Raw genomic sequence first — 25,167 nt, 5'->3', positions numbered from 1 at the left:
TAACTGGAGAAACAGAATAGAGTTGTGAGCTCAGGGAGAGATAACTGGAGAAACAGAATAGAGTTGTGAGCTCAGGAAGAGATAACTGGAGAAACAGAATAGAGTTATGAGCTAAGGGGGAGATAACTGGAGAAACATAATAGAGTTGTGAGCTCAGGGAGAGATATAACTGGAGAAACAGAATAGAGTTATGAGCTAAGGGAGAGATAACTGGAGAAACAGAATAGAGTTATGAGCTAAGGGAGAGATAACTGGAGAAACAGAATAGAGTTATGAGCTAAGGGAGAGATGACTGGAGAGAGAAACAGGATAGAGTTATGGGCTAAGGGAGAGATAACTGGAGAGAGAAACAGGATATACAATGTAAGAGTACAGGACAGAATGTAAATAAACAAGCCAAGGGTTCACATATTGCTCCCGCTGGATTCCCCTTTTATTACTAAGAACAGCTACACCACGACGACAATAAGAGCTAATGGACACTTTTTGGTTCATTATAGCACAATTTCTTCTGACAGTGTAGCCCATTATCTTACAATGTAGATAATAATTATACATTGTAGCTAAATTCATAATTGTGATGTTTTTGCTGATCCAACAGGCAATATTGGAGGCTGTCGAGCAAGACTGACGGTGGACTGAAGGGTCCGTTTTCCATGTCTGAGAGGTGGCCGGCTCTGCCAGCCGTCATTGACACGGCCTTTGAGGACCTTGTGACAAAGAAAATCTACTTCTTCTCAGGTAAACAGAATTCTGATTTTACACACACACACACATTTCCCATCCCCACACACACACACACAGACGACATCACTCTGACCTTTGTCTCTGTTGTCCCGTAGGCACTAGGTTCTGGGTGTATACAGGGCAGAGTCTCCTGGGACCCCGCAGCATTGAGAAGCTGGGTCTGCCCTCTACCGTAGAGAAGGTGGAGGGAGCACTGCAGAGAGGGAAAGGCAAGGTGCTGCTCTTCAGCGGAGAGAACTACTGGAGGTGAGTCAAGTTTCAACTTTCCAATGTCACGTGCACAAGTACAGTGAAATGCCTTTCTTGCAAGCTCTAAACCTAACAATGTAGTAATCAATATCAATGTAGTACTAAAAATAACATAAGGTAGAACAAAAAACATGAGAAATAAAAACCTGAGTTCAGGAATGAGGGGGGTGTTGAGATATGGTTGTGGGTTCAAGTTCTGAAGAGATCGTCATCGCATAAACATACTAGAAATGTATGCACTCACTGTATTGTAAATTGCTTTGGTTAAAAGTGACAGCTAAGCGGCGGAATATTGTTATAAGCTATATTATCATAACCTACAGCAAAATGAACTCAAATGTAACTAGAAGATGAAGAGGATCAGAAGAGCTCAAGGAAGGGTTGAACTTATAAATATTTACTGGATCTGTAGGTCTGTGTTTTGTAATAACCAAACGAAATGCTTACAGGCTGGATGTGAAGAACCAGAAAATCGACAAGGGATACCCCCAGTTCACAGACATTGCCTTCGGGGGTGTTCCCAATGATGCACATGATGTCTTCCACTTCAAGGGTAAATATTAATCTATTAATTTACTCTGTATGTAGACCTTTAAAAATGGCCTTATTTTATTCTACATGAAGCAAAAAATATTACAGTAAACTGTCAGTTTAGTTTGTACTTTCTTATCAATGTTATCAAAGTTAGACACTTCACAATCATGTAGTAACTCACAATCATGTTATAACTCCCCATTACGTATTGTGATTGTTTCTACTGTAGGCCACATCTACTTCTGTCGGGATCGTTTCTACTGGCGAATGAACTCTAGGAGACAGGTGGACCGTGTGGGATACGTGAAGTACGACATCCTGAAGTGTTCCGACTCCTCTAACTACCGCTACTGAGCTTCTTTACCCATAGAAATTGACATACTAGAATGACTACACCTGTTCAAGTCAGTATTCCGTGACGGTCCAAGGGGTTATCTCCATTCTAGTATATCTATTTCTTTGGCACTGTTTCTGGGCTAAATATTTAAGAACCCTTCCAACAGGATGTTTGTTCTTAGCCTGGGTCCCAGATCTGTTTGTGCTGTCTTGCCAACTTACTGTTATTCCATTCTCTGTTTCTCCTGAGGCTATAAAGGGGGATCTCTGATGTGAGAATTATGCAGATGAGTGCTTGTGGTACTGTTTGTGTATGCGGTGGCGTTTGTAAAGTTGAAACGGCGCCCCTGTTTGTGTGCTTTGTAAGATGGTGAAATATTTGCCACCATCCCATGATGTTCCAACTCACAGTTGAATCAGGTCAAACTAAATGATACACATGTATGGGCACTTTCCTTCTAACTGTGTGAGTAAACGGGTTCTTGTCCTCTAGTCTAGACTAGGGTCCAGAGACACATAACCACAGCCCTGAAATAACGATTTCAGCACCAGCAGATCCGATTCACAATTGTTGGTGCTTTAACATATCTGCCTGGTGCAGATATTTTTGATGAGCCATGAATTGATATGTATATTACCCTCTGGTTTTATTTTTGTGTTCAACAATGCAATGTTGGTTTATTTGGTGTTATTTTATATTTCTGAACTGGCTCAAAAGCCATGTATTTTGCACTGGATGGCACGCCATGGTGTCTCCATCACTTTTAAGTTATTTTGTAAGTAAATCAATGTTTTGTATTAAAACAGAACTGGAAATTCAATAAACAAATAGCACTTCATTATTAGTTGTTGTCAATTTAACTATATAGCTAGCTAATCATCTTGTGCAGCTGTCACCAAGCCTCTTCCTCTCTGCTGTCAACACAATGAGCTTCCGCATAGAAGTTGGAGCTATGCCTGTTTTTGTTGTTGAATATCCACACTGCAGACAGAGCCAAACATCCAGCGTTATTAAGGTGCCACTGCCATTACTAAATGATAAGAAATCTAAGTAAATAGATACATTGTAACATCTAACCATGGTTATACAATCATCGAGCTGCTATTTTACAATTGTAAGAAGCAGCTTGATGCAACATTGTAAGCAACTCGATATTACACTTGATATTACTGCGCCGCTCGTAGGCAAATTCTGTAATAAGTCTTCCTCTGGAAACAATAGTCCTATACTTTCCCAAAAAATCTAAATATACTCTTCATACGGTGCTCTATTGAATCTAATCGTTTAATACGGTTAGGGGGGAAAGCTGCCCTTAATATCATGAAAATACAAGGAGCACATTTTAAAGTGTCTTCCACTTTAGCAAAACAGAGAAATAAGATCCGGTTTGTCCAACAGGAAGCCGAGGAGATACTGATGGCGCCCGACTAGAATGGAATAGCAATTATCGCGTACAACTTCTTATACTGTTTGGCGTGTCTACTAAGTCATAAACAAATTGAACTCGCAATACACTGTAAGTAAAAATCTCAAAGAAACTCGTGTTATATAGATATATTAATATAATTTTCTTCAGGGATGGACGTTGGACGGTCTGTTTTTGCTGAGGCCCCCTTACGCCTTAGTAGGTCCTAGAATGCCTGAATGCAAAAATAGTGCTGGCGGAAAATGGCGGAGCAGGCAGGAGGGAGGGCAGCTAGTCTTGTTTAAATCATAAAGAGGGGGGTCGTTGCTAGCTACACGCTCGACTCCAGGTGTGTTTAGCTAGAGCTGTCAAAATAAAAATTACACAATTATGGCTATATTTGACCTATTATTCCAACAGCAAACAAACGAAGCATATAAATATGCCACCGACCTTGTTGCATGCGTTGTGCAACCTCATGTCAGCAGTATTATATTACCAGGATCTGACTGGCTTATCCAAGAACTAACGTTAGCTGGCTAACAAACCTTGCTGTTTTCCAAGTAAAGTTGCAATTACTAGCTAGTTTAGCTACTAGCTAGTATATTAGGCTTTTACTTTGGCTATCAAGTTGGCCAATGGGCTATCTAACCACTAAGAAGAAGAAACTACGTCCAATGTGGTTAACAGTTACAGTTAGCCATGTAGCTAGCTAGTGTATGTTCATCAGTGATATTGTTTACCTCCACACTCACTCAAAGACCCACAGAAAGGAGTCCCTTCAACAAAGCACCCTCACAAATGCTACTCTAGAGAAACACTTCTAAACTGATGTGCAATAAGCTGCAATTCTTTACAACGTGTGGCATTTCACACAATCAATACCCAATTAAAGTTACACACCCTGTGAAAGAATAGGCTGCCAGAATACGGATATTCGATAGACATATGATAGTTGAAAACTGATATCATCATCATGTCTCTCAATATAGATGTCTCTGTAGTGTGACCATGTCAGGCAGGTAGCTTAGTGGTTAAGAGCGTTGTGCCAGTAACCGAAAGGTTGCTGGTTTTAATCCCCGAGCCGACTAGGTGAAAAATCTGTCTGTGCCCTTGAGCAAGGCACTTAACCCTAATTGCTCCTGTAAGTTGCTCTGGATAAGAGCGTCTGCTAAAGGACTAAAATGTAAATGGATCTGATGGTTTGAGGGTTACAGCATTATGTTGACAATGCCAAGGTTGTGGGTTTGATTCCATCACGCATTGAACATGTCACCCAGTTCCCAGTTCCATCTGGTGAAAATGAACATTATATTCTAAAAGCTCGGCTAATGACCATATTATTTTCTATCGTAGATGGAGGAGGAGATAGAGGTGGAGAGCAGCAGTGATGTGGGTCCATCAGGGTCTGGGATGGAGGAGCCGTCAGAGAGCGGTATGGGCATGGAGTCCTCGGAGGCCATGTCTGCAGACAGCAGTGATGCAGCAGTCCCCCATGCATCCCACCGTCACAGCCAGCACCACCCCGGCATGGCCCCAGAGTCAGACTGCCACGTGGGACAGAGTTCAGAGGGGGTCCTGGTATGAACAACAACACTATCTGAACTGTTCAGAATCATCCAACTTTAATGCTATGCAACATACAAGAGGTACAAACCATTAGCATCTGTGTAATGGTACAGTTTAATCCTATCCCTATAATAAAGTCAAAAGTAATACACGTAAAGCCCGTGTGTTTGTAATGATAATTGTAATACATTTTATAAAGCACTTTTCATGGATCCAAAGACTTCTACGCTTGATTGCCTCGGTAGGGGCTCCGGTGTTTTGATAAAACCTTTATATGGATAGTCCCAAATAGATGGTTTGTACATATTCAATAACTGTCAACAACATTTCAACTAAGTATCTACTAACCTTAACTTTAGCCCTTATCCTAACTCTAAACTTAATCCTTATCCTAACCCTAAACTTAACCCTTACCTTAACCCTTACCCGAACCCTTATTCTCAACCTAACCCTGACTGTAACCTTAGCAAGCAGTTGCTTATCAACAGATAGTTTTTTGACAGTGTATCCATCTGTAGAGCATCTATATGGGACTATCCAAATAAAGTGTAACCTAAGTTTTAGTTAGTCTTCATGTCCCTGCCTCACCCGTGTTTCTGTTTCTGTGTTTCCAAGGTGTTCCTACCAGAGACTAGCTCCAGTACGGACGTCACCCACCACAGGGCCACCGTCCACCTCCCAGACTCCTCCTCTGTGGCCCAGCTCACCAGCGTCTCCACTGTAACGCAGTCCATCCTGGTGTCTGGGTCAGCCCAGGTGAGCATCTCTAATATTCAAGAGCACCTTGGTTGACCCCCATAGCAAAATGTTACTGTTGTACTACACTCTTACTAGCATTGATTTAGCTAATAGCTGTGTTTCTTTATCACTTGGATTGACTGATATGTGATAGCTGTGTTACTTTTAGGTTTGACTTGGATTGACTGATATGTGGTAGCAGTGTTTCTTTTAGGTTTGACTTGGATTGACTGACACGTGATAGCAGTGTTTCTTTTAGGTTTGACTTGGATTGACTGATACGTGGTAGCTGTGTTTCTTTTAGATTTGACTTGGATTGACTGACACGTGATAGCAGTGTTTCTTTTAGATTTGACTTGGATTGACTGATATGTGGTTATCTTACCTACCTTAGTTGAATGTCACTGATTGTTTGTCGCTTTGAATAAATTGGCTTGCGAAAGTATTCACCCCTCCCTTGGCATTTTTCCTATTTTGTTGCTTTACACCCTGGAATTAAAATTGATTTTTTGGGGGGTTTGTATCATTTGATTTACACAACATGCCTACCACTTTGAATATGATTTTTTTTTTTTTTTGTGAAACAATCAAGAAATAAGACAAAAAAACAGAAAAGTTGAGCGTGCATAACTATTCACCCCCCCAAGTCAATACTTTGTAGAGCCACCTTTTGCAGCAATTACAGCTGCAAGTCTCTTGGGGTATGTCTCTATAAGCTTGGCACATCTAGCCACTGGGATTTTTGCCCATTCTTCAAGGCAAAACTGCTCCAGCTCCTTCAAGTTGAATGGGTTCCGCTGGTGTACAGCAATCTTTAAGTCATACCACAGATTCTCAATTGGATTGAGGTCTGGGCTTTGACTAGGCCATTCCAAGACATTTAAATGTTTCCCCTTAAACCACTCAAGTGTTGCTTTAGCAGTATGCTTAGGGTCATTGTCCTGCTGGAAGGTGAACCTCTGTCTCTGGAAGACTGAAACAGGTTTCCCTTAAGAATTTCCCTGTATTTAGTGCCATCCATCATTCCTTCAATTCTGACCAGTTTCCCAGTCCCTGCCGATGAAAAACATCCCCACAGCATGATGCTGCCACCACCATGCTTCACTGTGGGGATAGTGTTCTCGGGGTGATGAGAGGTGTTGGGTTTGCGCCAGACATAGCGTTTTCCTTGATGGCCAAAAAGCTCAATTTTAGTCTCATCTGACCAGAGTACCTTCTTCCATATGTTTGGGGAGTCTCCCACATGCCTTTTGGCGAACACCAAACATGTTTGCTTATTTCTTTCTTTAAGCAATGGCTTTTTTCTGGCCACTCTTCCATAAAGCCCAGCTCTGTGGAGTGTAGGGCTTAAAGTGGTCCTATGGACAGACACTCCAATATCCGCTGTGGAGCTTTGCAGCTCCTTCAGGGTTATCTTTCGTCTCTTTGTTGCCTCTCTGATTAATGCCCTCCTTGCCTGGTCTGTGAGTTTTGGTGGGTGGTCCTCTCTTGGCAGGTTTGTTGTGGTGCCATATTCGTTCCATTTTTTAATAATGGATTGAATTGTGCTCCGTGGGATGTTGAAAGTTTCGGATATTTTTTAAATAACCCAACCCTGATCTGTACTTCTCCACAACTTTGTCCCTGACCTGTTTGGAGAGCTCCTTGGTCTTCATGGTGCCGCTTGCTTGGTGGTGCCCCTTGCTTAGTGGTGTTGCAGACTCTGGGGCCTTTCAGGACATGTGTATATATGTACTGAGATCATGTGACAGATCATGTGACACTTAAATTGCATACAGGTGGACTTTATTTTACTAAATATGTGACTTCTGAATGTAATTGGCTACACCAGAACTTATTTAGGGGCTTCAAAGCAAAGGGGTGAATACATATGCACGCACCACTTTTCCGTTATTTATTTTTTAGAATTTTTTGGGACAAGTTATTTTTTTCATTTCACTTCACCAATTTGGACTATTTTGTGTCTGTCCATTACATGAAATCCAAATAAAAATCAATTTAAATTACAGGTTGCAATGCAACAAAATAGGAAAAACGGCAAGGGGGATGAATACTTTTAAAAGGCACTGTAGAAGCGTCTGTTAAACCACATACCGTATATTGTATTACAGGTGATGGTTCACTCCAGCGTGGCGGGGTCAGACTGCGGGGGCACGATGGCGTCTGACTCGACAGCCTCCACCTCCTCAGATCTGGGATCAGCCATAGACAAGATCATAGAGTCTACCATCGGACCTGAGGTCATGAATGGTGAGGGAATGCAAACCTTTTCCCCCGAAGGGAATTTGATTCCAATCAAACATTAAAATATATAAAAAAACATTAGACACAAATGTAACAATCAATGTCTGTACAACATGCACCATTCAGGTAATGTAATCTGTCCATCAAAGCCAATATCTATGTATCATTGTTCTCCAGTTTGTAGAGCAGTGACCAGTGCAGAGGACGGAGCTGCAGAGATCAGTGAGGGGCAGTATTTGATACTACAAGGATCAGATGATGGTGAGCTCTTCTCTCACAGACTACAGTCACTAATTCCGCTTGTGTACAGTAGTTATAAAAACTCTCGGCTCATTGCTAGGCAATTAAAACGCTATTACCAAAGTATTATGTAACAACATGCTAATAAAATGTTGCTCCAGAAGTTATTACTGTTTTTCTTTACACAGGCACAATAACGTTTTAATGTTAAGCGGTATGAAGAAAAAATAAATAAATGTATGCACTCACTAACTGTAAGTCGCTCTGGATAAGAGCGTCTGCTAAATGACTAAAAATGTAAATGTAAGTGTTTGAGAGAATACTAACAGTAACAAAATATGGATATTAAGTGTCGAAAGGAAACTAAATATCCCCAAACTGCCTTCTGGAATCAAATACAGCCAAGGCAGGTTGAACGTCATGGTAGTTTGTATTCTGAATAAACTATCCCTTTTAAAGATGGTATAGTGTGTGTTTGAAACAACAACACTTATCTGTACAAAATATCATTGGTTAATTGGTTTGACTTGATTATTTACACCTGGAGCGATGGACATTCAGGAGAATGGACATTTACAGAATGTTCTGATAGAAATGTATTGTGTAGATCAAATGAGTTTCATTTCAAAAGGCTAAAAATCCATTTCAGGAAATGTTGGTAAAATAGCTTTTGTTGTTTTAAAGAACTTATGAAAGATGTTTTTTCTCCATCTTATCATAGAATGGTGTTGTTCAATGACGGAGATGTATTAGTTCGAAATCTGTCGCTTGATGGTTATATTTCAGAGACAAATAATAATAATAATAATAATATCATGTTTTGTTGCAAAACTTTATATATCCACCTCACTTGCAGAGAAATAGGTAGTACTGCTTGATTTTACACAGTCAAATGTTACAAATAACTATACTTTTAATAAAGAACTGTACAAATTATACATTTGTGACATCAATATACGCTGAGTGTACAAAACATTAAGGACACCTGCTCTTTCCATGACATAGACTGATCAGGTGAAAGCCATGATCCCTTATTGATGTCACTTGTTAAATCCACTTCAATCAGTGTAGATGAAGGGGAGGAGACAGGTTAAATAAGGATTTCTAAGCCTTGAGACAATTGAGACATGGATTGCGTATGTGTGCTATTCAGAGGGTGAATGGGCAAGACAAAATATTTAAGTGCCTTTGAACGGGGTATGGTACTAGGTGCCAGGCGCACCGGTTTGTGTCAAGAACTGCAACGCTGCTGCATTTTACACGCTCAACAGTTGCCCGTGTGTATCAAGAATGGTCCACCACCCAAAGGACATCCAGCCAACTTGACACAACTGGGGGAAGCGTTGGAGTCAACATGGGCCAGCATCCCTGTGGAACGCTTTCGACACCTTGTAGAGTCCATGCTCTTTTCCAGAGAGATCTTAAGATGGCTAGGTGAGACAACCACATATCAAAGGTTCAATTTCGAACCTTATGAGCATGGTTCTATATAGCACCAAAAAGGGTTCCGGTGTTAGTTACAAGCCAAAGAGAATCTGTATCTGGTACTATTTAGAACATTTGTTTTTGTGTGTGTTCAGGATAAGAACATTCCGTTTCAGCTAAACAATTGATATATAGCGTTTTGCAACGAAACCCATTATAATACACATCTCAAATCAATAAATTTAAAGAATGTGAGAACAGTAGTATTTTACACGTACACACATGCAGGTATGCGTAAGCAATCATTTCTTATCAAAAAACAAAAATGTGAAAAATGTGTGTATATAGCGTTTTGGACAGAAACTCTTGAAAAATGACTGTCAGATTGGAATAGGATATTGTGTGTGCTCTATTCAATCTATTTCTGTCTTCAACATGGTGTTCCAGAAACATCCCTACCACAGCCCTGCCAACTGACTTGTTAAAATAAAGGTTAAATAAATAAAAAATAGTTTCAGGAAAGTAGTCACTTCCTGACATCTGTATTCAGATAGTTGTAGTCACCTCCAAAGTTACTATTTGTTCCCCTGGAAAGAGAGTTACTTTCCACAAAGCAGAGTTATCCATTTCTGACCCGTGTGTTTTCTCCCTCTCTCTCTTCCAGGGTCTCCCATGGTAGCCCACACGTCGTCCTCGGCCCTGTCCAGCCATCACCGCATCGCCATCGAGGCTCTGGGAGAGGGTCCTACCTCGACCTGCCACGACCAGGGAGACATGGGAGGTATGAAATATGCAACGTATGCCAGTGTGTTGCCATGAAAGAAAATTGAAACATAGCTTCAATTGCAAATCAAAGATTTCAAGTGAGTGCTGTCCCTTTTCTTCATTCTAATGTTTATAATGTGCAAGGTCACCTGGACCCTGACCAGCCAGACCAGCCTTCTGGCAGCCACTCTCACTATGGGGACCAGGACAACCAGCTCTCTGGCAGCCACTCTCACTATGGGGACCAGGACAACCAGCTCTCTGGCAGCCACTCTCACTATGGGGACCAGGACAACCAGCTCTCTGGCAGCCACTCTCACTATGGGGACCAGGACAACCAGCTCTCTGGCAGCCACTCTCACTATGGGGACCAGGACAACCAGCTCTCTGGCAGCCACTCTCACTATGGGGACCAGGACAACCAGCTCTCTGGCAGCCACTCTCACTATGGGGACCAGGACAACCAGCTCTCTGGCAGCCACTCTCACTATGGGGACCAGGACAACCAGCTCTCTGGCAGCCACTCTCACTATGGGGACCAGGACAACCAGCTCTCTGGCAGCCACTCTCACTATGGGGACCAGGACAACCAGCTCTCTGGCAGCCACTCTCACTATGGGGACCAGGACGACCAGCCCCAGCACTCCCACGCATCACAGTACATGGAGTGTAGCGGTGGAGACGCAGACGCACCTGACCAGGTAAGGGGCAGACACAATTTAGGTTTTTGAATCACGTTTGAAAACACACCTTTTAAATCAAGGATTTTATTGTTATTTTAGAGATCCTTTTTTGTTTTATTTTGTTTTATTCTTGTTTTGTATCTCCTTTATGGCTTTTCAGTTTATCTTTCGTTCCATTGTTTTACGGTAAAGTGCGGTACAATTTTAAATGCAGTTTAAATCAAGTTTGACTATTTGATTTGACCAGACTGGAGAGTCCTCCTCCTCGTATGTAGACGACGAGGAACCTGACGAGACTAGGATCTCGTCCCGGTCTCTCTCCCGGTCCCGCTTCCCGGAGTATGGTGTAGTCGACAACTCTGACCAGGACCTGCAGGGGTACGTGGAGTGTAGCGGAAGTGGTAGCGGAGCCGCCGACTCCAATCCCTCGTTCCCCGGCATTCGGCGACGCCACACTCACTACGTTGTGGACTGCAGCGCAGGGACGGGGGCGTACCTGGAGTGTGAAGAGGATTTGAGGCCGCAGCACTCTCGGAGCTGCAGCAGCAGTGCTAACCACTCCCAGAGTCACCAAACCCTCCCTAACCACTCCCAGAGTCACCAAACCCTTCCTAACCACTCCCAGAGTCACCTAACCCTACGGCAGTATGTGGAGTCTGTGGCTGCAGATTCAGAGCAGCCCGGTTGTTCAAACTACCAGGATCAGGGAGGGCAAGGGGAGGATCCAGACCAGAACCTGGATCCAGACCAGAACCAGGATCCAGACCAGAACCAGGATCCAGACCAGAACCAGGATCCAGACCAGCCACAGCACTCTGACCAGCAGCAGCCTCAGCACTCCCACAACATGGAGACCACCAGTAGCAGTACTGGCCCAGAGGCCTCCCTGGGGAGGTACACTGGGGCAGGGGAGGGTGACGAGGGTTCCTCCACAGACCATCACCACCCCCAGGCAGACACTGTGAGATCAGGCTCAGACCATCACCACCCCCAGGCAGACACCGTGAGATCAGGCTCAGAGCATCACCACCCCCAGGCAGACACCGTGAGATCAGGCTCAGACCATCACCACCCCCAGGCAGACACTGTGAGATCAGGCTCAGAGCATCACCACCCCCAGGCAGACACTGTGAGATCAGGCTCAGAGCATCACCACCCCCAGGCAGACACTGCAGGCTCAGCAGAGCATCCAGAAGCTATGGAGTGCACAGAGAGCCAGCCTGGCCCTTACATCAGCAGCAGTGGGACCTACTCCTCCCACCCGGAGCCTGAGGTTGATGAGCCCCCTGAGCCTCAGTGGTCCCCCAGTCTGGGGAGGCTTTCCAGGGGAGAGGAGGGTGGCGTGGTGGGGGGGTCTGGAACTCCAGCCGTGGAGGAGGTGGCCGGGGCTGTTAGAGGACCAGGGGTCCCCGTCCCCGTCCCCGTCCCCGTCCCCGTCCCCGTCCCCCACACCATGGCTGAACTGGAGGAGATGATGGAGGTGGTGATCGTTCAGCAGTTCAAGTGCAAGATGTGCCCCTACAAGAGTGTCTCCAAAAACACCCTCATCAACCACATGAGGGACAGGCACTTCAAACCCACAGGTACAGTAGCCCCATCCCACCTAGAGAGAGCTGAGAGACAGGCACTTCAAACCAACAGGTACAGTAGCCCCATCCCACTTAGAGAGAGCTGAGAGACAGGCACTTCAAACCCACAGGTACAGTAGCCCCATCCCACCTAGAGAGAGCTGAGGGACAGGCACTTCAAACCCACAGGTACAGTAGCCCCATCCCACCTAGAGAGAGCTGAGAGACAGGCACTTCAAACCCACAGGTACAGTAGCCCCATCCCACCTAGAGAGAGCTGAGAGACAGGCACTTCAAACCCACAGGTACAGTAGCTCCATCCCACCTAGAGAGAGCTGAGAGACAGGCACTTCAAACCCACAGGTACAGTAGCCCCATCCCACCTAGAGAGAGCTGAGGGACAGGCATTTCAAACTCACAGGTACAGTAGCCCCATCCCACCTAGAGAGAGCTGAGGGACAGGCATTTCAAACCCACAGGTACAGTAGCCCCATCCCACCTAGAGAGAGCTGAGGGAAGAGAGACACATAAACATACAGTACAGGAGGCAGCCATCTATGAATGAATCACTAAGATTGATCCTCAGTTTAGACATAGACCTAGACACAGCTGAGGGCAGAAACTGAATTCAAATGGAATCAAACTTTATTTATCCTCAACTGAATTAATGAGATTAAAACTGTTTATCCTCAGATGGATTAACTGGATTCAAACTTTATTCATCCCCCGGGGAAAATAGACTAATACAACCCTTTATCGTTTATCGAACAAGCGCGCTTCCAAAGAGGCCTGTATGGAATATGATCAAATAAAACAAGATAGTACTTAATTAGCTCCCAAACTGAGGTTCTCTGCTCCACTAGAAACTTAAAGCAACATGCCTAAATCAATCACCAAAGGGAAAATTCGATTTGATGATCTGATTGATGGTCCTGTATAGAATACAATGATCTGATTGGTGGTGTGCTGTGTGACTTCCAGGTGGCCCCCCTCCTAAGAAGCGTGGTCGTGGCCGGCCCAGGCGTAGTGATACGTTGGCCCGTCAGCAGGCTGAGGTGAAACCAGAGCCCCAGCCTGAGGAGCCAGAGGACGATGACATCGTAGACGCTGGGGCCATCGATGACCCTGAAGGTACGTAGAGATCCCTGTCAAGTTTTTCAATATTAGCACTTGTCACAAAAAGCAGATAGTCGGTCAGCCAGTCGGTCGGTCCGTCGGTCAGCCAGTCAGTCGGTCAGCCAGTCGGTCGGTCCGTCGGTCAGCCAGTCAGTCGGTCAGCCAGTCAGTCGGTCGGTCCATCGGTCAGCCAGTCGGTCGGTCCGTCGGTCAGCCAGTCGGTCGGTCAGCCAGTCGGTCGGTCCGTCGGTCAGCCAGTCAGTCGGTCAGCCAGTCGGTCGGTCCGTCGGTCAGCCGGTCGGTCGGTCCGTCAGCCCGTCGGTCAGCCGGTCCGTCGGCCGGTCCGTTTGTCACTCACTCGTCCGCTCTCATCACTTACTCATTTATATTGTTTACACATATCTAACCCTCTCAGATCTACACCAACGCATTGGGTGTCGATTTGGGATTCACACACTCACTCTCTCCCTCCAGAGGACAGTGACTATAACCCAGCAGATGAGGACTGTAGGGGCAGACAGCCTGCCCCTCCTCCCTGCTCCTCCACAGACCGCCCCCGCCGCAGGGTGGGACGCCCCAGGAAGTTCACCTCCACAGAGGGCAGCTACAATGGCAAGGGTGGGTACTACTGTCGGCATTATATACTCGCCATGCTCACATTGACTGCACAATACACTCTCAGCTGTTTCCGTCTCTCCATGTTTGAGTCAAGGCTTTCCAAAGTTCACTTGCAAGAAGACAATAGTGTGCAGTTTTCATTCTCCAAGCTGTTATTGAATAGGTTTCTAATGCATGAACTCTGCCCTGTATTTCCCTTGTTTTGTCTGAGGACAGAAGCTGAGGGTGAGAGAGCTAACAGCAGTGTGGACCCTCAAGGCTCGGAGGAGGCCAGTTCCTCAGGCCTGGGAAACGGATCAGCTTCCTTGGCCAATGGAAAAGCAGCGGAAGCCGGCATCAGCCAGTCAGACTCTGAGAACAAAGACCCGTCACCCAATGGGAGGCCGGAGGAGGCAGAGTTTTTCCCCAGGAAACGAGGTCGACCCTCAAAGCGGTTTCTCAGAAAGAAATACAAGAAGTACATGAACCGCAAGTAAGACTCATTATTACTGACACCTGAAGTGAGCTACTGTATCTCTGAATACCTGCATCGAACTGTCCTGGGATAGCGTGGATTTTAGACTTTTGACATTGTCCCTTCCAGCGACCATGGTGGTTGCGTACAGCACAGATCTGTACTGTTGGAAAGGGTATTACGTGATGTAGCCGCAGACAGAGCTCTTCCAACCGAATACCGTCACTCCCCCCTCCCTGTGTGTATCACCAGGTGTTATAAGTCTCTGAAGCCCCTCCTGAGGCCTCACAGCTGTTGGATCTGCGGCTCTCGCTTCCTGTCCCAGGAGGACCTGAGGTTCCACGTAGACTCTCACCAAGGAAACGACCCAGAGTGCTTCAAATGCCTGCAGTGTAACTACCGCTGCAAACGCTGGTCCTCGCTCAAGGTGAGTAGGCCGGGGCATACAGTCCAGTCAGTCAGTCGGTCAATCAAATGTACAGTGAGGGGGGGGGAGTATTTGATCCCCTGCTGATTTTGTAAGTTTGCCCACTGACAAAGACATGATCAGTCTATAATTTTAATGGTAGGTTTATTTGAACAGTGAGAGACAGAATAACAACAAAAAAATCCAGAAAAAAACGCATGTCAAAAATGTTATAAATTGATTTGCATTTTAATGAGGGAAATAAGTATTTGACCCCTCTGCAAAAACATGACTTAGTACAAGGGCAAAACCCTTGCTGGCAATCAGAGGTCAGATGTTTCTTGTAGTTGGCTTTTGTGGTCCTTTGAGGAATTTGTGGTCCTCTGTAGCTCAATTGGTAGAGCATGGCGCTTGTAACGCCAGGGTAGTGGGTTCGATCCCCGGGACCACCCATAAATAAAAATGTATGCACGCGTGACTGTAAGTCGCTATGGGTAAAAGCGTCTGCTAAATGGCATATTATTATTATTATTATTATTATTTTGTCCCACTCCTCTTTGCAGATCTTCTCCAAGTCATTAAGGTTTCGAGGCTAACGTTTGGCAACTCGAACCTTCAGCTCCCTCCACAGATTTTCTATGGGATTAAGGTCTGGAGACTGGCTAGGCCACTCCAGGACCTTAATGTGCTTCTTCTTGAGCCACTCCTTTGTTACCTTGGCCGTGTGTTTTGGGTCATTGTCATGCTGGAATACCCATCCATGACCCAATTTCAATGCCCTGGCTGAGGGAAGGAGGTTCTCACCCAAGATTTGACGGTACATGGCCCCGTCCATCGTCCCTTTGATGCGGTGAAGTTGTCCTGTACCCTTAGCAGAAAAACCCCCTCCAAAGCATAATGTTTCCACCATGTTTGACGGTGGGGATGGTGTTCTTGGGGTCATAGGCAGCATTCCTCCTCCTCCAAACACGGTGAGTTGAGTTGATGCCAAAGAGCTCCATTTTGGTCTCATCTGACCACAACACTTTCACCCAGTTCTCCTCTGAATCATTCAGATGTTCATTGGCAAACTTCAGACGGGCCTGTATATGTGCTTTCTTGAGCAGGGGGACCTTGCGGGCGCAGCAGGATTTCAGTCATTCACGGCGTAGTGTGTTACCAATTGTTTTCTTGGTGACTATGGTCCCAGCTGCCTTGAGATCATTGACAAGATCCTCCCGTGTAGTTCTGGGCTGATTCCTCACCGTTCTCATGATCATTGCAACTCCACGAGGTGAGATCTTGCATGGAGCCCCAGGCCGAGGGAGATTGACAGTTATTTTGTGTTTCTTCCATTTGCGAATAATCGCACCAACTATTGTCACCTTCTCACCAAGCTGCTTGGCGATGGTCTTGTAGCCCATTCCAGCCTTGTGTAGGTTTACAATCTTGTCCCTGACATCCTTGGAGAGCTCTTTGGTCTTGGCCATGGTGGAGAGTTTGGAATCTGATTGATTGATTGATTGCTTCTGTGGACAGGTGTCTTTTATACAGGTAACAAACTGAGATTAGGATCACTCCTTTTAAGAGTGTGCTCCTAATCTCAGCTCGTTACCTGTATAAAAGACACCTGGGAGCCAGAAATCTTTCTGATTGAGAGGGGGTCAAATACTTATTTCCCTCATTTAAAATGCAAATCAATTTATAACATTTTTGACATGCATTTTTCTGGATTTTGTTGTTGTTATTCTGTCTCTCACTGTTCAAATAAACCTACCATTAAAATTATAGACTGATCATTTCTTTGTCAGTGGGCAAACGTACAAAATCAGCAGGGGATCAAATACTTTTTTTCCCTCACTGTATATAGCCCTCATTACAGCATCATCTTTATTGTAAATTAATTACACTGCTTCTTTAATCATTGAATTAGTCTTCAGTTGTTCTCTCGTGTCTCAGGCCTGGTCTGTTCCCTGTACTGTCTGTAATAACCACAGTGGGAATGATAAGAGCCTGTGGTCTCTGCTGTGTTAACAGGAACACATGTTCAACCACCAGGGGAACAAGCCCTTTAAGTGTGAGGTGTGTGACTACAGCAGTGTGTATAAGAAGGATGTCAACAGACACTCAGCAATACACAACAAGGACCAGTATGTACACGCACACACACAGGACTGCATTGCAGTGCTAGCTGTGCCACTAGAGAACCTGGTTCGAATCCAGGCTCTGTCGTAGCCGGTCGCGACCGGGAGACCCATGGAGCGGTGCACAATTGGCCCAGTGTCGTCCAGGGTAGGGGAGGGAATGGCCGGCAGGGATGTAGCTCAGTTGGTAGAGCATGGCGTTTGCAATGCCAGGGTTGTGGGTTCGATTCCCACGGGGGGTATGAAAAATAAAAAAATAATGTATGCACTCACTAAGTGTAAGTCGCTCTGGATAAGAGCGTCTGCTAAATGACTAAAATGTAAATGTAAATGTTATCGTACACTCAGCAGTACTCAACCAGGACCAGTATGTACACACGCACACACACAGGACGTTATCATACACTCAGCAGTACTCAACCAGGACCAGTATGTACACGCACACACACAGGACGTTATCATACACTCAGCAGTACTCAACCAGGACAAGTATGTTCTCTCCTGACACCATGTGGGACATTCACCTGTGAGCTCCACACAACTCACATTACCAGACCAAAATGGCACATTGACCTTTATTGGTTTTTAGCTGGAGACCGATCGATCTCGATCTAAAATACTAAAAGCTTGATCGATCATTTGATCAATCAATCATTAGATCCAGTAACTTTATTTTTTCATCCTTTCACAGGAAAACAAAGTCTGAGTCTGTAAGTATTTTCCCCTTTTTATCTATAAATGTTGAGTTACCATAGTTACCATAGTTGGTCAACCTAGATAGGCTTTTTCTATCCAGATCACCCCAGGTATAAACATGTTATAAACCTATTGAGGGATCTTGTTGTCATGCCATAGCAGGTTTATTATATCTGAATAAAGGTTTTAAACCCAGTAAGATATCTTGTTTTTATGCCATAGGAGTCGTATGGTCCGTCTGTACCAGCCAGATGTATTTGTACAGGTCTTTCTGACTCTCAGCAGGTGTATAAGGTGTTGTCATTCCCGTGTCCAGTGTGGTCTTTCTGACTCTCAGCAGGTGTATAAGGTGCTGTCGTTCCCGTGTCCAGTGTGGTCTTTCTGACTCTCAGCAGGTGTATAAGGTGTTGTCGTTCCCGTGTCCAGTGTGGTCTTTCTGACTCTCAGCAGGTGTATAAGGTGCTGTCGTTCCCGTGTCCAGTGTGGTCTTTCTGACTCTCAGCAGGTGTATAAGGTGCTGTCGTTCCCGTGTCCAGTGTGGTCTTTCTGACTCTCAGCAGGTGTATAAGGTGTTGTCGTTCCCGTGTCCAGTGTGGTCTTTCTGACTCTCAGCAGGTGTATAAGGTGCTGTCGTTCCCGTGTCCAGTGTGGTCTTTCTGACTCTCAGCAGGTGTATAAGGTGCTGTCGTTCCCGTGTCCAGTGTGGTCTTTCTGACTCTCAGCAGGTGTATAAGGTGCTGTCGTTCCCGTGTCCAGTGTGGTCTTTCTGACTCTCAGCAGGTGTATAAGGTGCTGTCGTTCCCGTGTCCAGTGTGGTCTTTCTGACTCTCAGCAGGTGTATAAGGTGTTGTCGTTCCCGTGTCCAGTGTGGTCTTTCTGACTCTCAGCAGGTGTATAAGGTGCTGTCGTTCCCGTGTCCAGTGTGGTCTTTCTGACTCTCAGCAGGTGTATAAGGTGTTGTCGTTCCCGTGTCCAGTGTGGTCTTTCTGACTCTCAGCAGGTGTATAAGGTGCTGTCGTTCCCGTGTCCAGTGTGGTCTTTCTGACTCTCAGCAGGTGTATAAGGTGTTGTCATTCCCGTGTCCAGTGTGGTCTTTCTGACTCTCAGCAGGTGTATAAGGTGTTGTCGTTCCCGTGTCCAGTGTGGTCTTTCTGACTCTCAGCAGGTGTATAAGGTGTTGTCGTTCCCGTGTCCAGTGTGGTCTTTCTGACTCTCAGCAGGTGTATAAGGTGCTGTCGTTCCCGTGTCCAGTGTGGTCTTTCTGACTCTCAGCAGGTGTATAAGGTGTTGTCGTTCCCGTGTCCAGTGTGGTCTTTCTGACTCTCAGCAGGTGTATAAGGTGCTGTCGTTCCCGTGTCCAGTGTGGTCTTTCTGACTCTCAGCAGGTGTATAAGGTGTTGTCGTTCCCGTGTCCAGTGTGCCACAGAGTCTACCCCATGCAGAAGAGACTCACTCAGCACATGAAGACACACAGTGCTGAGAAACCACACATGTGTGACAAGGTAACACATCATCTGACCGTGATGAACAATTCCAATAATCCACTCAAATCAATCAGGTTTTCTAGTTTTAATCTCAGATTTTCATTAAAATCTTTATAAATCTCTGTTTGTGCTTTGACTTCACAGTGTGGGAAGTCCTTCAAGAAGAGATATACGTTCAAGATGCATCTCCTAACACACATCCAGAGTGTGGACAACAGCAGGTCAGTACAGGATGTAGCGCCATTTTCATTGTGCCTCTAAGCAGAACATAGCCTATTTTTTTGTTTTTTAAACGTTTTTATACTTTATATGTTAAGTTTACACTACAATCACCCCAGATGTTTTAAACACCTCTCTATTAAGTATTTTAGCTACTTTTTTGCCCTTGTCCCAGACTTTTGAGCTTCTACTATGTTTTTCTATGAGAAAACATTATGTAATGTGTAATTATTAAAGAAAGAGTCAATGAAATAAAATCTATATCAACATTTATTTTGAGTATGCCCTTTTATATTGTTTTTTTAATGAAAAATATACCTGTCCTTTGGTAGTGGTGTCATTTCCAGCACTGAGGACAAATTCCTCATAAATAAAGTTTTGTCAAGAGAATGTTAACTTAGTTACCATGGAAACGTATTGTGACACTGAAGCACATGGCTGCAGCGGACAGTTGTTCCAGATGTGATGTCCAGAGGTAAATATTGCTTGTGTAGAGAATATTTATATTGTCAGTCATTTCCAAACAGCCTATAATTTATTTAATTTGTGGTAGATTTATTTAATATAGATATAATGTATTTAGTGTAAACTATATATACAGTGAGAGGAAAAAAGTATTTGATCCCCTGCTGATTTTGTACGTTTGCCCACTGACAAAGAAATGATCAGTCTATAATATTAATGGTAGGTTTATTTGAACAGTGAGAGACAGAATAACAACAAAAAAATCCAGAAAAACGCATGTAAAAAATGTTATAAATTGATTTGCATTTTAATGAGGGAAATAAGTATTTGACCCCCTCTCAATCAGAAAGATTTCTGGCTCCCAGGTGTCTTTTATACAGGGAACGAGCTGAGATTAGGAGCATACTCTTAAAGGGAGTGCTCCTAATCTCAGTTTGTTACCTGTATAAAAGACACCTGTCCACAGAAGCAATCAATCAATCAGATTCCAAACTCTCCACCATGGCCAAGAACAAAGAGCTCTCCAAGGATGTCAGGGACAAGATTGTAGACCTACACAAGGCTGGAATGGGCTACAAGACCATCGCCAAGCAGCTTGGTGAGAAGGGGACAACAGTTGGTGCGATTATTCGCAAATGGAACACAAAATAACTGTCAGTCTCCCTCGGCCTGGGGCTCCATGCAAGCTCTCACCTCGTGGAGTTGCAATGATCATGAGAACGGTGAGGAATCAGCCCAGAACTACACGGGAGGATCTTGTCAATGATCTCAAGGCAGCTGGGACCATAGTCACCAAGCTGAGTCAGATTGGTGACCAAAATGGAGCTCTTTGGAATCAGATGAGACCAAAATGGAGCTCTTTGGAATCAACTCAATTCGCCGTGTTTGGAGGAGGAGGAATGCTGCCTATGACCCCAAGAACACCATCCCCACCGTCAAACATGGAGGTGGAAACATTATGCTTTGGGGGTGTTTTTCTGCTAAGGGGACAGGACAACTTCACTGCATCAAAGGGATGATGGACGGGGCCATGTACCGTCAAATCTTGGGTAAGAACCTCCTTCCCTCAGCCAGGGCATTGAAAATGGGTCGTGGATGGGTATTCCAGCATGACAATGACCCAAAACACACAGCCAAGGCAACAAAGGAGTGGCTCAAGAAGAAGCACATTAAGGTCCTGGAGTGGCCTAGCCAGTCTCCAGACCTTAATCCCATAGAAAATATGTGGAGGAGCTGAAGGTTTGAGTTGCCAAACATCAACCTTGAAACCTTAATGACTTGGAGAAGATATGCAAAGAGGAGTGGAACAAAATCCCTCCTGAGATGTGTGCAAACCTGGTGGCCAACTACAAGAAACGTCTGACCTCTGTGATTGCCAACAAGGGTTTTGCCACAAAGTACTAAGTCATGTTTTGCAGGGGGTCAAATACTTATTTCCCTCATTAAAATGCAAATTAATTTATACCATTTTTGACATGCGTTTTTCTGGATTTTTTTGTTGTTATTCTGTCTCACTGTTCAAATAAACCTACCATTAAAATTATAGACTGATCATGTCTTTGTCAGTGGGCAAACGTACAAAATCAGCCGGGGATCAAATACATTTTTCCCCTCACTGTACTAGCTGTAATAATAGCCAAAGCATGCTAAGCAGTCTGTCATTTTTCTCCAAAAACTGTAGAAGCGTCATTTCCATCAGTCATTTCCATCACAAACTTAACTGTGGTGGAAATGACAGAACGTGGTGGAAATGACAAAAATCCATTTATGTTAATAGTTTTATTACTTTAGGCTTATTTAATCATGTTTTACATTTATTTAATCTAGAAAATGCTGTGGTCAAAGCCGCACAAGTTGAAAACTTAAGTAGTATTTTTCTTTTGTTTTCAGAAGATGGCACATAAAACAGCACAGAGGTCACAGAGGTCATAGAAACCAAATAAGAAATGATCCTATACGATACCAGGAACATCTGCAAAAAGACAGGGAGAGATACTGGAAGAAACGGGAGAAGTGAAATCTATCTCTGAGATTACGAAGCGAGAGAAGGCAATGGAAATGCAACCAATGGAATAGAAGACATTTAAAGAGAACAGTTGCAATGGAGACCTACCTATCAGGCAACACACCACCTCAGTCACCAGATGACTTGCAGCCAGAGGGCAACATACCTGCCCCTAACTTACCTGCCCCTGATGCACGCCCTGATACCCTTTCCTCGTTGTCTGCAACAGGAATGAGAAGTCGAATACTTGCCGGAAGGAAAAAAGGTTGGAAGGTTTCGCTCAAAAACATACAGAGATCTTTGCGTGACAAAGCTTTACGGAAATCTTGAGAAATACAAAATGTATTTTTTTTTTAATCAACTGATGAAGATGGAGAGACAAAACAGCAAACGAAGAAGAACTTGAGATTTTATCGTTTCAAAAATGCCATCATTGCAGAGTCAAGCAAAAGTATCAAAAAATGCGCAACAGTGCCAAGGACAAAAAATGCTCAGAGGCGCAACATCCTGAGAAAGTATGGCCTGGTCAAAGCCGCAAACGGAGAATTTGGATTTTCAGCAAAAGCAATGAGGGCAAATTAAAAACAGGCCAACAAGTCTTCAATAGTCCAGGAAAAAGCAGTGTAACAGAATTAACAAAACAACAGAAGAGAAATTCACCTGATGATGTGACGACAACAGTAGAGCAACAACTAACTGTAAGTCGCTCTGGATAAGAGCGTCTGCTAAATGACTAAAATGTAAATGTAAACAACAGGGAAAAAGGGCACTAACGAGGAACAAGAAAAACGAGCAGAAGCGCTTCTTGAATGGCACAATTCAGAACCTTTTATCAGAATTTTAAGAGGGAATATTCAGAGATTAAAAATGTCCTACTATGAATTCTGTAAAATATGTCATTTTTGGGTTGTCAAGCCAACAGTCCAGGATAGGGACACGTACCTCTGCAAAACCCACGTCAACCTCCAGTTCATGGCGGACAAACTACAGTATCACAAAGTGATCAGCTGAAGCAACGTTGATAACCTTTTATTGAGTCTTTGTGCTGTGAGAACCTGAAGAAAGAGCGCAGGTACACAGAGTGCTCCCTTTTGCCAAGCAAAATAGCTTTTAAACATCTTGACTTTGATGCTGCTGAGCAGACATGGTGGTTCGAGAGGGAAAACAGAAGAGCTGAAGAGAGAAGAAAAACAAAGAGGGAAACTGAGAAGTTCCCTTTACATTTGACAGTAAAAGAAAAGGTGTGTGGCGCACTGCAGATTCTACTGGAGGACTTCTCCAAAGAAATGTAAGAGAAGTTGGGGAAACACGTGTACGACATTCGACAGCAATACTCCATACTGAGATAATTTTAAAAGAGAATCTGCGGAAAGAGGAGATCATCGTGCATATTGGCTTTGCAGAGAACTACCTGTGTAAAATACACAAGTGAAATCCAGCAAGTTCACTTTGGTGATTCTCACAAGCAGGTGACCCTCCACACCTGTGTTGGATATACCACAAATGATACAGTGTCACTTTTCTCACTGAGCTCTTCTATGCGGCATGACCCCTCTGCTATCTGGGCCCATCTCTCAAAAACACTGGCCTACTTCCTTGAGCTCTGCCCATCGGCTAATTTTGGATCTTACTTTTGTCTTATATGAATTAAATGTTTAACAATGGTTGTTGTTCAAAAATGGTTGCAATAAAATATTGTTTTCATACGTTTTTATTTTTTACATAGATGTCATTTCCACCACACCCATATTTTTTAGGTAAATTTAGTATATTATGTATAATTTACATTTGATTTGTTTTAGATAGGGAAATCCTATGGTTGTCATCATAATCTCACAAAAAGGTTGGGTGGAAATATCTTATTTTTCATGATAAATAAATGTTTTCAGCTGTCACAAAGGCAAGTTTATACATTCAGGCGTCGTGTTGAATTATTAATATTAGGAAAACCTTAAAAATCACTTAAAATAATATTCAATACAAGTGAATGTACAAATGTGTAAGAAATGTGTTTTAAGTTAATTGTATGGTATTTCATTTTCAACTAAAAATGATGTTTAATGACGTGATGGAAATTAAATTTGTCTATGGCTGTCTGAGAAAAATGACAAAAATAAATAAATTGCTGAATAGTACAATCGCAGCCATTATCAGATATTATTTCTAGACAAATCAAAGACAATTATAATATTATTAAAATGGTGTTTCAATACGTTTTTTTAATTTCTGAAAGCTTGCAGGGCCAAAGTGCCCGAAGTTGCAGAATCACCCACCTCCTGTTTCAAAATGTTTTCTCCTTATCATACACTACACAGTGTTAAAATCCTGTGACCTGCCTAATGCATGTCTCTGTTCACCAGGGTCAAGTGTGAGTTCTGTGACTATGACTGTGACAACAAGAAGCTCCTGCTCAACCACCAGCTGTCCCACAACAACGACCGGCCCTTTAAATGTGACTACTGTAAATACTCCACCTCTAAAGAGGACTTCCTGGTCTCACACCTGGCCATCAAACACACAGGTGAGTTCTACACCTGACCCTGACTCTTAACACTATCAGTCTCGAGACCACAGAAAACATTTCATTTATGACTTTCATTTATCTGCATGTCCAGCCCTTATATTTAGTCTATATTTTACCATTTTCTTTTCAGGACAACCATAGCTACAAGTAGAACACTAAACTATTTGACATAAACAGTTGGGCTGACCCCAATTAGTCGGCTGGTCGATTGTTAGATCGATAGGCTGTTGGTCGACCAACATTTGTATATTATTATTTATATTATGATAATTTTTTAAAAAGTTTTTATGGCACACAAGATTGTATTATTGGCGCCCATCTCAGTGAACTAATCCATTGCGGAGGCCACAGGGATGGCACAGTCAAAGGAGAAGGGGAGAGTGACAATTTGTGCACGTTCATTGTTTCATAACTTCATTGTGTGAATTGTTTGCTTTTGAATGTTAGTGTCTATCAATTCCCCATTACATACAGTGCGGAGAACAAGTATTTGATACACTGCCGATTTTGCAGGTTTTCCTACTTACAAAGCATGTAGAGGTCTTTAATTTTT

General features: G+C 43.8%; 2 protein-coding genes across 2 annotated transcripts in view; both read left to right on the top strand.

Moving 5' to 3' along the window:
* Positions 1–2,705, top strand: part of LOC311149477 (matrix metalloproteinase-9-like) — a gene marked incomplete at its 5' end in the record, with an annotated part of 13,084 nt that extends 10,379 nt beyond the window's left edge. The window contains 4 exons of the mRNA XM_084186674.1: positions 602–741; positions 843–993; positions 1,446–1,549; positions 1,760–2,705. Of these exons, the coding sequence (XP_084042800.1) occupies positions 602–741; positions 843–993; positions 1,446–1,549; positions 1,760–1,884 (520 nt within the window). The 3' untranslated portion in view covers positions 1,885–2,705. The remainder of the gene's footprint in view (positions 1–601; positions 742–842; positions 994–1,445; positions 1,550–1,759) is intronic.
* A 592-nt stretch (positions 2,706–3,297) lies between these two features.
* The window catches only part of LOC311149476 (zinc finger protein 335-like), a gene marked incomplete at its 3' end in the record, with an annotated part of 36,255 nt that continues 14,385 nt past the window's right edge, over positions 3,298–25,167 (top strand). Inside the window, 17 exon segments of the mRNA XM_084186673.1 lie at positions 3,298–3,383; positions 4,629–4,853; positions 5,457–5,597; positions 7,691–7,829; positions 8,001–8,084; positions 10,153–10,269; positions 10,398–10,954; positions 11,184–12,519; positions 13,486–13,635; positions 14,095–14,238; positions 14,455–14,710; positions 14,945–15,119; positions 17,115–17,227; positions 17,913–17,931; positions 19,300–19,419; positions 19,546–19,622; positions 24,451–24,611. Coding sequence (XP_084042799.1) covers positions 4,629–4,853; positions 5,457–5,597; positions 7,691–7,829; positions 8,001–8,084; positions 10,153–10,269; positions 10,398–10,954; positions 11,184–12,519; positions 13,486–13,635; positions 14,095–14,238; positions 14,455–14,710; positions 14,945–15,119; positions 17,115–17,227; positions 17,913–17,931; positions 19,300–19,419; positions 19,546–19,622; positions 24,451–24,611 — 3,814 coding nt within the window. The 5' untranslated portion in view covers positions 3,298–3,383.

The sequence above is a fragment of the Coregonus lavaretus genome, assembly GCF_964263955.1.
Source record: "Coregonus lavaretus genome assembly, chromosome: 22".
Lineage (NCBI taxonomy): Eukaryota > Metazoa > Chordata > Actinopteri > Salmoniformes > Salmonidae > Coregonus > Coregonus lavaretus.
This window is presented reverse-complemented; position numbering and strand designations above follow the sequence as displayed.